The sequence below is a fragment of the Sycon ciliatum genome, chromosome 8, assembly GCF_964019385.1.
Source record: "Sycon ciliatum chromosome 8, ocSycCili1.1, whole genome shotgun sequence".
Classification (NCBI taxonomy): Eukaryota; Metazoa; Porifera; class Calcarea; order Leucosolenida; family Sycettidae; genus Sycon; species Sycon ciliatum.
This window is the reverse complement of record NC_088650.1, coordinates 26,298,683-26,313,482: the sequence shown is the minus strand read 5'-3', so window position 1 is coordinate 26,313,482 and position 14,800 is coordinate 26,298,683. Positions and strand designations below refer to the sequence as shown.

Genomic DNA, 14,800 nt, shown 5'->3' with positions numbered 1-14,800 from the left:
GGGTGAAATAGTGCTTTGAATTATTAAGAAGAGGAAAGCGCTCATAACAACTGGCCTGCGGAAATGAAGAATATATGCCATCCATACAACAATACACGAGGACAGAAGACTTACGAGTCCTGGTGGTCGGGCAGCCGCTTTGAGCCTCCTGACAATATTGACTTGCTGCAGGTAACACAGGATGTGTACTACAAATTCAGGAGAAGACACCATGTGCCACCCTTCCTGACACCATGTACCACCCTTCCTGACAATCCCAAAAAATCTCCAGTCACATGAAAACAAAATCATTTTAATTTTTAATATTAGTAAGTAGTAACTACAAAAACAGTAAGATGATGGGGTCCAATTCTAAGGCTGTGTTTTCATGAGAAATTTCAACCCGGGTTGAGTTCAGCCCGGGTTGAAAGTCTGTACGATAGACAAAAAAAGGTGAGCGTTTACATGAAGACAGTTGACCCGAGTCAAATACTGATATGCCGCCAAAAGTCCACTTCTAGAGTCCTGTATGGTCACGTGAATCAGTTCGCGCGAAACTTGCATGTGCAGTGCTGTTCAAACCTGGCGCGAGATACGCACAGAAGTACGTTTGTACGATTTTCTTGACCCGGGTTGATTTCAACCCTCCCCTTGGGAGGAGGGTTGAAATCAACCCGGGGCGAAATTTCAACCCGGGTCAAGCGCAATGCGTCATGTTAACGCGCCATTCATTTTGTGTACATGGCGGGTTGAAATCTGACCCGGGTCGAACTCAACCCGGGTTGAAACGCCTCATGTAAACACAGCCCAAGTCATGCACACTGGTTTAGGCGCAAAGATGTCACCCAAAATACGGTAGATTTGAACTTCAAATGCAGTGTCCGTAAACGTTGCACCACACACAAAACCTGACAAAGTCTCTGAGAAAAACGCATTTGGAAGCTCAAAACAATAGGATCAATAGTGATGCAATGGCCTAGCTGGCACCCCGCTTCGTGGCTACGTAATGTGGCCAGTTCTTTGAAACACGAGTTGGAAAAGTTTACCGAGATGTCTGTAGGAATTATCAATTTTTCATGGACGTGCAATAAACCTTTGTCAAAATTTCTCCCAAAGTAACTTAGTTGGAAAGCAGAGACAAACAGGTTTGGGAGAAGCGTACTCCCCGAAGATCTACCGAGAGATTTTTTTCAGATTCGATCGCCATATTGCCAGTAACCTCAAATATGTAAAGAAGATGGGCACTAGAGGTCCCAACTACCCTAAGCGGTATAATTATTATCATCCACTGATGTTTCTTCTATGTTTTCAAGTGACAAATTGAATTGCTGTGGCCTTACCTGGACACCTGGAACGCAGGTATTTCACACTTCAACAGGACATTGCCGACATTCTTGGGCATTTCACCACTGCAAGAACAAACGAGGTGTCATCACAAATAGAAAGAAACAAAAAATGTGTACAATGTGCCCAATTATCGCCAAAGGATATCTGAACCGATCAAACAATAGTTCTACACGCAGAGATGGCATACAAAATTCTCTGGGTACTAGTAGTATTGAACGTTTTTGGTTCATTTTCATAAGCAGCCTCAAAGCTGGGAACGGAACAAAAATGCTGAAAGAGACCAGAGGTTGTACAGTACCTGTATAGCGCCTGATTCTTGGTGTGAGTGTTGATAGCAGTCTGAATGAACTCATTCGATGACTCTGTTTCCCGAAAAAACAAACAATAGGACACAGCCGACACGTGCACAGACACACAAACGCACACACCCAAAAGAAACATAAGCTGACATATGGCTTTACACAAGATACACATGTATAAGTAGCTACCGCCACAAAAGAAACATGGACACATCAGAGTCAAAATATTGCAGACAACACACAAGTATTATAGCACTGATTGAACAATTATAATTATACATGTACATGTACGTGTATGCTGGATTAGTCCTTCCAAAATTCACAAACTTACTGTACAGGCAGAACATTTCGTCAGTCAATAGTAGTGTACAAGCAGAAATATTCGTCTGGAAAATAATTAATTTGGTCTTTTTCGTCCAAGGAGCTTTTGGACTAAATTTAATGCCGGACTAAAGTCGATTTGTCCAGCTTTTCAATACACTCGTATGATCCATGGACGAAATTTACAACCGGACGAACTCCTTTTCTTTGGAGTTGGACGAAATTATTGACCGACGAAATGTTCTGCCTGTACAGTATTCAAAATGCACAATGACCCTTGCCACATGAATGCAGCAGAAGCAAGAAAGGAGATGGAATACAACTTGCCTTGCAAGCAGCTAATTATGGCATCACTTATGGTGTCCTGGTTCTTAGATAGGAACGATGATGCATCATAATCAACCTAGGCCAGTAATGAGAAACACAGGAACACATAGCATGTACCGTGAACAGATGCACTGGGATATTATAATGGTGATTTAGTGCATATCAAACCTTTGCTACCAGGCATGTTACAACAAGCGTAGGAGGAACGACGTGTCACAAAGCCATCTCGATGATTTTACAGGTCTGCACTATTGTATGATTCTCAAAGGACTTTAGATGCATGGTGACAGTCGCACAGCATAACAACGCATACAGTATGGCACAGTACCCCACCAGTATGTACACTCAAAGCTTACAGCTCAGGGGAGTGCAACTGTGAGCGATGAAAAAAGATCTAGTGAATCACAGGTGGTACGCTGAACTCACCTTTCCTGCATAGTGCATGATTGCAAACAGCGGACGACTCTGCTGCTTTGACTTTACGAATGACGGGTGGCTCTTGCAATTGTGTGAGAACTTGGAGCAGAGCGTCAACGCGGTGGCCTTTTGCAGCTTCGACTCTTCGTCCAAAAGCGCCAGCATACCCAGGGGCTTGCCAAAAAACAGCTGGACAGTTTCCTGGTTGTTAGTGTAGGAAACGCCATCTGCGCCGTGGATGCCCTCGCGTGCGTACTCTTGTAGTTCCCAAGCAAATATACACTGGTTGAAGTAGTACTGTGGACAAGCAAGGCAACACGCGTACGCACACACGCGCACGCACGCGCGCACACACACACACACACACACACAAGGGTGCGCGCGCATGAGAGAGATCAGTTTTCAATGACATGGCGAGCACAGACTACCAAAGCAGGTCATCTTGCTTGACCAAATCCCCGTGCCTTGCACAACGTAGCTGTAGGTGATTGGATGCGGTAAAAATCCCATACCAAGAAGGGGTCATTGACAGCAAGCATAGTCGCTTTTCTCAGTGAGAGTATAGAGCTTTTTCAAGCACGCCTTTCCTGCCACCGTCCTGGCGATCACCCCGAGATTGTGGTGAACAGGTCGCATGTCAAAATGCATTGAAAATTATACGAAATGTGACAGGTTCGTCTCCGCCAGCGCTTGGAGTGATTCTAAAGCTTGTCCTTTTTCGCCCAAGCTATGGAAGGGCTTCCTGGCAACTGCTCTGATTCAACACGAATGTCAGACATCAAGCGGAGCGCCATTCTATTGCTTCTTTCACCTCCACGCATCCATTCCCATACAACGTGAACGTGAACTGGGCTTCGCCTGTTCACCAGCAATTCAAAAATTTCTCGCACGTGACCCCAAAACGTGACCATTGGCACAACCTTGGAAAAGCTCTATGATGCACTGCACCACATTATTCTCCTCACATGCAGTTGCTCGTTAACGATGTTGATGCAATACTGCTCGAAGGAGTTGTAGGAGAAGTTCTCAAATCCAAAGATGTCAAGCACGCAGATGTCAGGAGCTCTCCGAGACTCGGCGACCTTCGTAATGTCAGCATCCCCACTGCAACACAGAACAAAAAAGAATCAAGAACAAAAAAACAGGAAAGGAGCAAAAAATGAATCACTGAGGGTGGGTGGGTGGCTTGACAGCAAGTTGACGTAAATGGTAGGGGGGGGGGGGAGCATATTCAATACCATTGCTCGAGACTGTGAGCTCAGGAAGGCAATGCTTAGGACATTGTAAAGCAGCCCATGTAGACTTAGTGCAAGTTTTGCGTAGCTAAAGTATGTTAACGCGGTGACATAATGTTTTCACTGTATGCTGACGTCTATCACGCACGTGTTCGCGCCAACTCACGGATGCGCCGTTGTGCGCATGCGCAAACTCTCTCAGCAGCTCGCGTTGCATATGTACACCTTTCAGCCGCCTTCGTGCCTGGCTCTCTTTGTTAGTTGCATTGGCTCGCATGACTTTTGCTCCGTGTTTTCACCCACCCACCCACACCGACTTCATTGTGTTACAATTCTCATTCTGTAGCACCCCGTTTATACTACTCACCTCATTCCTCTTCCAAACTCACTCTGGTAAACAAACAAGCAGGGATTGGGCACTGAACTCTCAGTAGCTGGCAGCATCCTCTCTACTCTCCCAAATCACTCTATTCGGTTACTGCCCTTGGCAGGTCAGCCGCCATTTCGGTCTCACTCTCGGTCCCCGCGTCTGTCGGGTCGACCGCCTCCATGGTTACACACTGCCAGCTCCTTCGCCCAGTTACCCTGTGGTGCCAACCAACTATTGTTGTGTCTGTGTGTGGGTCTGTGTGTGGGTCGTGTATGCCTCCGCGTACGGAGCATGCGTTAACATAGCGCACCTCACCAATTTGCCAACTTGAACACACTGACGAGGTATGCTCAGGTTCGATTCACTTCTGGTCATTTGTCTTGCTACGGCTGTATAAGCCCTTGAGTCTGGTTACTGTGGGCCAGTGATATTCAGCCGAATGTGCGTAAGCCGTAAGGCATTGTCATGCTGATAGGATTGTATTCTCTACAGCACTTTCCACAGAACAGTGAGCAATATGCATAGGAACAACTTTCAAAACATCAACGACAAAGACAAAGAAATATTTCTTTGAACTTACAGTTCTGGACTTGGTTCCGGGGGTGCTGCGCTTGTCTTGCCATCAATACTGGTTGTGCTCGACTTGACGTCAATACCTTCTGGCGATAGCATAGTGTTGAGCAAACTAATAACCCACTCGAAGATACAGCTGTAAATGAGCTTGGCCAGGCTGTCGCGGAACTCAATTGCCTGCTTTTTCGTGTTGAAGCGCTTGATAGTCTCTCCACAGGCCACGGTAACTTGCAGTGTTAGTGCAGCTAGCAGCTGTGCAGAGTCTACACCAATCAGAGACGCCACTGGAAAGAAAGAAAAAAACGACCGGAGAGAGAGAGAGGGAGAGAGAGAGGGAGAGAGAGAGAGAGAGAGAGAGAGAGAGAGAGAGAGAGAGAGAGAGAGAGAGAGAGAGAGAGAGAGAGAGAGAGAGACGGGAGTCGAGGTTGATGCTGTGTTGTGTTGCGTGTCACCACTGTCAACAAAGAAAAGACCTGAAAGAAAACGTGCTGGATTGTCCAGGACATCAGGCTGACATAAGTGCGGGCAAGTACTGGTAACACGGCAATAGTAAGCCCAATCTTGACCACATTCACACGAGAATGTGGCGTACTGGATGCCCTTACCATGGGAAAGTAGGTCGGGGTTGAGCAGCTTGGCCTTGTCCGATTTGTCAGTGAATGACAGGTTGCCGATGTGCAAGATCGCCGCAATGGATGACACAAGACCATTGATGTCCTGTGCACCAAAGCAAACAAGGTATGCCCAACATGGCCATAATACAAATTCAGTTTATCACGTTGCTTTCAGCCCAGTCCAATGAGAATGTGCCGGGATGGAATCATGTGCCGGGATGGAATCATGTCGATCATCAACTCAAATCAGGGAGACAAAGGGAGGATGCAGAGTAGGGCTGCACACGCACACACACACCGTGTGCAGATGCGGATGTATGCGACGCTATAATGAGTCAGGTGCATAGCATTTGTTTCATTCATGTGAGAACAGGTATTTCCTGTTATCAAATTGCGTTGCTCGCTTCACTCTGATCGCTCGTTGATGTTCACAGCTTTGTCTGCCAAACTTTCCGCTAGGCACAGAAGGAATCGTTGTGTCGCATTCGAAAACCAGCATGCAGGAGCCTTCCTGCCAGCAGACCAGCCAATGCTGCGGTAGGTTTTTTGTGTTTCAGATCCCAAGCATGACAATTCTGTGTTCTTCTCCAGTCTGCCTTGTCATGGTCACGCGGTTGTGAAATATATTGTGGTAGTGCGTGTTTGGGAAGGACATTGATCGATAATAAAACATGCAGCTCAAATCCTCTTCGATATGCACTCACTTACCGATTCTTCAAATCCAACAATAGACATGGCTTGCTGGAGCTCATCGAACTGATCTCTGAGTTGCGACTGGCTTGGTAAGTCGACCGAGGTGCCTGAGTTATTCAAGTACCTGTCCAATGGCAGAAACATCCCACAAGAGAATTGCACAGAGACTAGAAACAGGGCTGCACACATGCACTAGACCAAGCCCTTCCCATTTAGCTAACATCAACCACACCCAAGTTCTAGACCAACAAGACTCACTTGAAATCACGGTATTCTGTCAAGCCCAGGCGACCCTTCTGTTCCACACTCAGTCCAGCCATAAGCTGATAAAAGATGTGGAAGTTGCTCTCGCTCTGCAGAAGTGAACAAAAGCAGGAGAGCGAGGAAGAGACCAGAAATGCAATTCAATGCTGAATATCAAAAATCACCGGAAATCGGTCACAGTAAGGAGCTAGCAAGCTTACTGCAGCAGTATAGTCTGTGCTTGGTGGGACTATGCCTTATCAAATCAGGGCTAAACACGATGCAGCTCCAGCAGCGAATGCACATAACAATCCGGTGCAGTCATACACAGAACCATTCACCAGAAATCAGATTGCAACAGGCAGCACGGAATGTGCCTAGCATACTGATACAACATGATGAACAAGGGCACAAACCACACATAGCCGCGCACCTTGTTCTGCTGGACCACTCGCGACTTCTCAAGCAGATAGTGAGCCAGACTGGCGCCAGTAATCGTTCCTTGGTGGGTGAAGTGGAGACGTAAAAACTTGCCAAACCGACTGCTGTTCTTGTTCATCACCGTGCCAGCATTGCCGAGAGATTCCAGAAGCGGATTCACCTGAAGATTGGTGGAACATAGGATTTAGACATCAACACCGGCATCACCCCATGGCATTAGCTTGCAGAGCTAGTCACCGTTGCATGCATGTTTACAGCTGAGTCCCTTGAATGTGGACACCCCGTCAAACAAGTGTCCTGATCACAGCGAATGCCTCTATGTGGCACTAAACGCACACTGTGATGAAATGTGGAGGTCTCGCTCTTTGATCGGAGTCCACAAAAAGACCTTCACTAGAACTAAGTAGTAGCACACTACCGTAGTTCCGCGCATATAAGCCCATGGGCCTATATCCGCATATAAGCCCATGGGCCTATATCCGGATATAAGCCCACCTCCGCGTATAGGCCCATGGGCTAATAAACAGACCCAAACACCGTAGTACAGCATGTCAGTGCAGACTACATTACCAGTACCGGTACCTACGGTAGGCGAACAACCGCGCACGGACTTATACTTTTTCGCGTGCCAGCTGCCTTCAAAATTCGAATATCGGCCCAGGGCTAAAAAACGAACCATTATTACTGATTTTTTCCAAAAAAATGCATTATTTCGTATATTAGGCCATGGGCTTATATGCGCGGAACTACGGTATGCAATTCTACGTCATTCCAAGCCTGGGACTTCTTCTGCCTTTGACCAACACTCTGCCACTGGGTTAACTTGAAGAACCGGTTTCACTTCAGCTGCACCTGACATCTCTTTAACAACGAGTATCAAATCTATTCATCTACCAGCCTCAAAAACAACCATAACTCATGAACGTACAGTTACTTGCATGTGAAAATTGATACATGAACCAGCAGGGTGCAGAGTTCACAGGATTCTAGCAAAGTTAGGCCATCATTTTTTATATCTATGTTTCGCGTCAGTTCAACTTCCAGAATCATATGCGAGAGGTGGAAAAAATAAAAAGTTGCAAAAAAAAAGGCTCATCAGAGGTAGTGTATGCACTGTACATAGCACAATAGCTCGTGCATGGTGTACATTCGAAAGAAAAATCGTACATCGAAGCACAACATCCGGGTTATCAGCATGAGTAAATATTCACTTTGGACAGAGGTGGCAACCGTTGGTGCCTATGCTTCGCTGGATTATTGTACTCAGACTTCAGCAGCGGTGCAAAGACCTCCGGAACGACGCATCCTCTCAGCTTGAGGCGATTACATGCTGTCTGGTGTTAGCTCGTAGAATATTGCTCCCAGATGCCGAACAAACGATTTACCAACGCTGGCCTAGAGGCCATTTCTGAATCTCAGCTTCGCCGTATACGCGTATGCAACCAGTCCACACTGATGACTCGCACGATCGTACACTCGCCGTGCATGTAAGATTTTTTTTCGGAAAAAAATCAAAACGTGTGCGTGCGGACGACGCGAAACATAGCTATAAAAAATGATGGCCTTATACTCTCGAAAAGGGAAACTAATGAATCTACAAGAACTGGTCCAGGTTTTTTAAATAATCATGCTCGGACTAAATCAGAGAACTCAGTTGTGGCTGATACTTGGCTTTACTGCAGAATTCAGCAGTTTGAGGGATAGAATGTGATGACCAGGCTAAAACAATCCACGGTTCACGTGAAACTTTCGGCATCCATAGGAGTGCCACCGCCCTCAAGGTCTGAGGATCAAGGCGATGTAGATTCTACAGCAGTGGGACGCGAGTCGCTCAGATCCACTACAAAGTGCGTGGCTGTGTAGAGGAGGCAGAGCTACACATGCAACAACCGCACCAGCACCAATGACACAACCATATTGCAAACCATCACTACAGCTACACACACGCTGCAGTGCGCCCTCCAGTGCATCAAAATGGCATTCTTACCTTCAGGATCTGGTCACCAATGTCGGAGTGGGTGGAATGACAAACTTGGAGGACATGACGAATTAGGTGCTTGGCTGTTTCCGTTTTTCCGGCACCACTTTCACCGCTAATAACAACCACCTGACAAGAAGGGAATCATGTGCAAACACACACACACACACACACACACAAGCACACACAAGTAGTGGAAATAAGTCATATGACACAAACATATGCAATATTGATAGTACTGTCAGAATTGTCTTCTTGGCATAACCTGCAACCTAATTATAACACAGATACACACACACACACACACACACACACACACACACACACACACACACGAACACACAATCATCATGCCCTTACCTGATCACTCCCGGTAACACAGAGGGCCCTGTAGGCACAATCACCGATTGCAAAGATGTGTGGAGCCACATCTTGCATGCTGTCCATTCTGTTGTATAGCTCATGGTGCTGGATGATACGAAGATGACAAAGACGGCAACACAAGCAGGAACAACAACAATAATAACAATGATGAAACCAGCACCGACACCAGCACAAACGATGACGACGACAAAGACGACGACGACAACAACAACAACAACAACAACAACAACAACAACAACAACAACAACAACAACAACAACAACAACAACAACAACAACAACAACAACAACAACAACAACAACAACAACAAAGTGAGCAGCCAGAGGAAATGATCAAAGGCAGTAATGACATCCCAGTGATTGTGAATCAGATATGCAAAGGGAGGCAATGGCACAGGAGCAATATCAAACAGCTACCTACCACTGAGACAGACAATGTTTCAGTGACAACCATTGAATGGTAGCTCATTGATGTCAAAAAGATCACTACCTTCCGTACAAAACACAGATTAAACCGTGACTAGACCAGGAAGAAGCGGTGACAAACGTCAGACTCCAGTGCTGTGTATCTGGTGTTTACGCTGGACACAGTTTGCCACGTGGCATCTGACAATGCTCGTACAAGCAACTAGAATATTGCGCACCTTATCGTCGTACAAAGGAATTCGTCTGAAGGGATTGATGGCGATGAGGATATCTCCGACATAGCTCTGTAAATACAGTAATAGCACAAGGCAGATAAATGAGAGAATTATCAAATTATATCTTCTGACAGTGCACACAGGCAGGGCTCTACTGACAGGCTGAGCCAGGCACGCAAATAGAATGTGCCAGCAGAAGTAGCCTGTGATGTCTACTTCAAGGAACAGAGACTTTGAGTGTGTAGAGATTTAGTTGGAGGAAGACAAACTAGTACGAGAAGCACAGAAGCCACTGGCAAATCTGATCAGGTATTTGTAGGGACATTGGTGACATAAACAGCAGCAAACAAGTCCTTTTATCCAGCTTTCTAGGGGGTCAAAGTGGTGACAAATTGACACCTAAGTGTGAGGGCAAGTGGCCCCAATTCGATAGTGAAACCATCAATACACAACATAATTATCATACAACAATGGGGACTGTCAACTACAATGGCAAAACAGCGACAATTTTCACACACACACACACATTTCTTTGCACACAAAGTAACGTGTTAGTTCTTGTTTAGCGGAGCAGTATACACCACCTCCAGCAAAGCCAGGTGAGATTTGTTGCACATTCGCGCTTGAATATTGAAGTGTGAGTGACTGTTGTGTTTGAAAAACGCACTCACTTTGACTGTGATGTTATGGAATACACATGTCGCACTTGATGGCCCAATAACAAGGGTGCTCTGTGTGTGCATGTACATGTACGTGTGTGTGTGTGTGTATGTGTATGTGTGCTAGCAACGGTAGTTGCATACTAGTAGTACTTTGCAACAATGTGTCTTCACACTTAGGACTCTAGCTCCACGCCATTATATATTATATTTACACTGACATAATTATTACACATGAACTCAGCTCCACACTTCTCTCTCTCTCCCTCTCTCCCTATTCACCATCTCTCCTACTCTCCAGTCTTTCACCATAGCTGACACATGTCTCATCATCGTTCACTGCTCTACTACACTTCACAGTTTATCAATTACATTTCTTGGTTGTTGCCTTTGGTTTGATTGTTGTATTTTTTGTTTACCTTGATGATGGGCCGAGCCCGAAAATATGGTCAAGAGAAGAATGTTTTCATAACAAAGAGACCATTGAGTGTGTGTTGAGACTGAGTAATGAAGCACATGTACATTGTTATATCTCGTGAACCTTTAACTCAGACCTGTCCATCCTAAGATGGCCTGAAGCGCTTTGCTATGCAATGCTGTGATAGTAAAAGCTCAACTGTGAGCATGGCCCATCAACCCTGGTTGAGGTTGTGCAATACAAGCGCCATGTGCGAGGCGAGTATGCGAGAGGTTAGTACCAAATTCAAATATACCTTTTAAAATATCCACAACTTGGACCACAAGTGGTCCAGCTAGAGAGGCAAGAAAGTATATTGCAAATTTAGAGATGCTAAATTTCCACTATGGATCCTTTCACTTCTGATAAGCTCCAACCAGGCGTCAAGTTTGTTTACAATTAGTTTAGTCCAGGGAGCCATAGCACCAAGGGAGACGGCATGAGACCATACTACCCGAAACAATATGCGTTTCGATCCTGGAGTTGGAATTCTTACGTGAGCTGCAGTTTATGCAAGAGGTGATTGTGATTGACCCCTTGACCTGCTGATCCCAAGCATTGCACAGACCAGCGATGCCATCATATGCAAGCATGCATAAATCGGCCCTGTCCCAAGGGCGACTGCCACGGGCAGCACAGGAACGAATCCCCGTCGCTTCACTTTCCAGTCAACCGTGTTGTTTCCCAATCCTTAGACTACCTGGTTTATTCATACCTGCAGAGAACTGCTTCACCTTATTTGGGCACATTGAGTAGGGTCCGGCAAGGGTGCATTTGCAGCACCACTGTCTCGCGAAAGGTTCCCTTGCCTCAAAAACTTTGGAGCATAACTCCTAAATGATCAGACAGCAAGTAAACGTACTCAATTTGAAGCCTTTTGAACTACTTGTATGTCGTGAATGGCAGATGGCGGTGTTCTTGCATGCTACTCGTCGGTCTGGATCATGTGCATAGCCTCTAAGGCTGTGGACATATCGGAATCGGATGGGTTTGACCAGGACAAAGTCCAACATGTAGCACGCTGCTCTTGCCATTCAGACTGGGTCGCATACATGAGTTAGCAATAATGTTCCATCCCGTCACCCCCAATGATAATAGGGAGGTTTCGCTCTACGTAATTACGTATGAAAATCCGTATGTCGTACGCGCCGGGGAGCGAGGGCAACTTTCATACGTAAATCTGTCTACGGATTTCCGTAGGAAAGCTCTTTCCTACGTTGGGTCCTCCGTAGGACTTTTTGAAATATTTTGGCGCATTTTCCGCATTTGTCCATGGCAACATTCAAGCCGCGCGAAACACAAGGTACACACACCGTACACCACGTGCATAATATCATGGAAAACGCGGTTTCGGTTCATGGTGCATACGGTGGGCGCATGCAGCCAACGCGTCTCCAAAGCAACAACGCATGTTTAGCAGTCGTGGAGAAATCACGTAGAGCGAAACCCAACAGCTCTGATTTTTACGTATGAAAATTCCGTGCAGTTCATACGTTATTTTCATACGTAATTCCGTAGAGCGAAACCTCCCTAGTATCTAGTAATGGACATTGAAATCCATCAGGACCAAATCAGATATCTACTGGATTAACCTTTTCCGTGGAGATATCAGGCACCTATATTCGGATTGCAGCAGAGAGTCGTAGCAGACATGGAGACAACACGAGATCATAGCGCCCGAAACGAAGTGCGACTCAACACCAAATTTGGAAGTTTACGAATGATCGGCGCCAAGACTGAACTGTATGCCAATGAAACACAATTTTTGCAGCGTACAAAACAAAGCTCAAACATTCAAAAGCCACCTCACTTCCATAATATGAAACTAGTTGAACCGGCTGGGCCAAGCAGCTATAAATAGAACCGCACCGAGCACACAGCACTGGGCCTAACTGAGCTATGTGTGGGACTGTCATAAGTAAGCCTAGCCTGATCAGTGGATTGGGGTTTTTCAAACCTACAGATGATTGCCACAGCTTGGCTGTCCTACCTGCTAATAGTGCTATCACATCCAGGAGATATCCTGGCCATGGCCATGATGACCACAGCATGCAGTTCCACTACTGAGTGAAGTAATGTAACAACCTCAATGCCTCATTATCTGTCATGAACAATATCAAACTCAACTCGAACCTTTATGGTGTATTTTCACGGAAGAGTATCACACATTACAGGCGCAGGACTGGTGTTCTGAACTGCGGAAAGTACATGGGCCGACTCCCTCTTCCTTCCTTTGCCCGTGGAGGGAGACCGGGCTAGCCTAACAGCAACTTCTAACCCGTTTTCGGAGCCTCGAATAGATGATGTAGCGTGTATGCTGAAATTGCGACTCGTAATAAGATGAGCGTAACTCTGGTACCAAGAGCCCTACCACGAAAGTGGGCCATGCATGGGCAAATAACCCAATGCTCGTATAGTTTCGTTTACCGGTATTTGAATACCATTATTGAGGTACACAGTTTGGTTACTCCATGAGAAGGTCTTTTCTAAATTTGACTTACATAAATTCTGCCCCGGTCATAACGCTCATGAAGCTTCCTCAGAAGCGTAGCTTCGTCAAGCTCAGGCAGCGCGGAGAGATCATCATCGTCCCAACACAAGTCCAACTCCTCCTCCGCTGATGCTCCCTCCTCCATCAGACTCGCCCATTCACAGGCTCAGCTCCCTGACGGCTCGGGTAAACAGTTTCAGGAAGCTACACACATCAGTCAGATACTTGTTCTGCGGCAAGTAACAGCCAAAGCACTAGAATTATTTGCACAAGATGAGATTGACATCTGCTTTTGGGAGCGCCAGTCACAGCAATTCTGGAATTGTCGATTGTTTTACTCCAAGTGATAGCTAGTCATTGCTTTCCGCCAAGATCACCACCAGTCTGGTAGATGTCCACTCAAACTTTTGCGAAGTAGGTAAACAGCTTCAGCTTCCCTGATCTGATCTGAATGTACGAATATGAAACACCGAACGGAGGAGTTGTACAAAATGCTGCTACACCCTGAGCTCTTCCCGGCTTCGGATAGTCCCTGTACGACTCGCGCACATGGTCGACCGGGCCTGCAGTCGAGTCTACAACACTAGTCGTGGCATCAACTCGCAGATCTACAAGAACCGCGTACCGTTTCGTACCGAATCGCGAACTGCAAACGCTGTTCGTGCTCATCTTTGTGGTCTGCATGCGCATATGCGATCGGTGTGACGTCAGCGCCATCGCTATCCGACACTATGAAGTATGATTGTACAACACTGCACTGACAGCTACAGTAGCACTCGATCCAGACTGGACCAGAATACGATCTTGACTTGATCGATTGAGTGTACGTGTTGTTGGTTGACATAACAACGTGTATGTGTATAACAAATGTACGACTACTACTAGTACTAGTATACTACACGATCGTAGACATAATTATTATCCATATAAAGACATATCTACGGAAACGTGTACCCAAATTCCACAAATGGAAAGGCAATCGCCAAAAAAAGCAGCAGCAGAAGTTAGTTCACTGATTTTCGACCTGACTGATTGATTGCACCCGGAAACGTCTCCACAAGTTCTGTACGTCCTACCAAGGTCCCGGGGCCCCACGATTGCACGAAGAGTCTCTCAGCTGCACCGAATAAAAAAAAAGTGTAGAAATCAACCAATATTTCGCCATTGGGCATCACCATGATCACTACTGGCTGCCACTGCACTGTAGGGCCTGGGGGCCAGTAGAGCATTGATGAGAAAGGGCCAATAAGGGGACACAAGACATGAAACATTCAAAATGTATACAATATGGCCAGGTGAATTAACTTGTAAGGTGACCTAAAAGAAGAAAAC

General features: G+C 46.1%; 1 protein-coding gene across 1 annotated transcript; it reads right to left on the bottom strand.

The window, feature by feature from the left end:
• Window positions 1–77: 77 nt before the first annotated feature.
• On the bottom strand, window positions 78–14,045 carry LOC135822511 (myosin-IIIa-like). The gene is made up of 15 exons (XM_065335293.1): window positions 13,479–14,045; window positions 9,865–9,930; window positions 9,198–9,305; window positions 8,847–8,966; window positions 6,852–7,019; window positions 6,434–6,528; window positions 6,191–6,299; window positions 5,474–5,585; window positions 4,876–5,152; window positions 3,656–3,794; window positions 2,700–2,987; window positions 2,274–2,349; window positions 1,625–1,688; window positions 1,320–1,388; window positions 78–165 (listed from the first exon to the last, which is right to left on the bottom strand). Exons 1-15 carry the CDS (start codon window positions 13,611–13,613, stop codon window positions 111–113), a joined length of 1,881 nt encoding a protein of 626 aa, XP_065191365.1. The 5' UTR covers window positions 13,614–14,045; the 3' UTR covers window positions 78–110.
• Window positions 14,046–14,800: the final 755 nt, after the last annotated feature.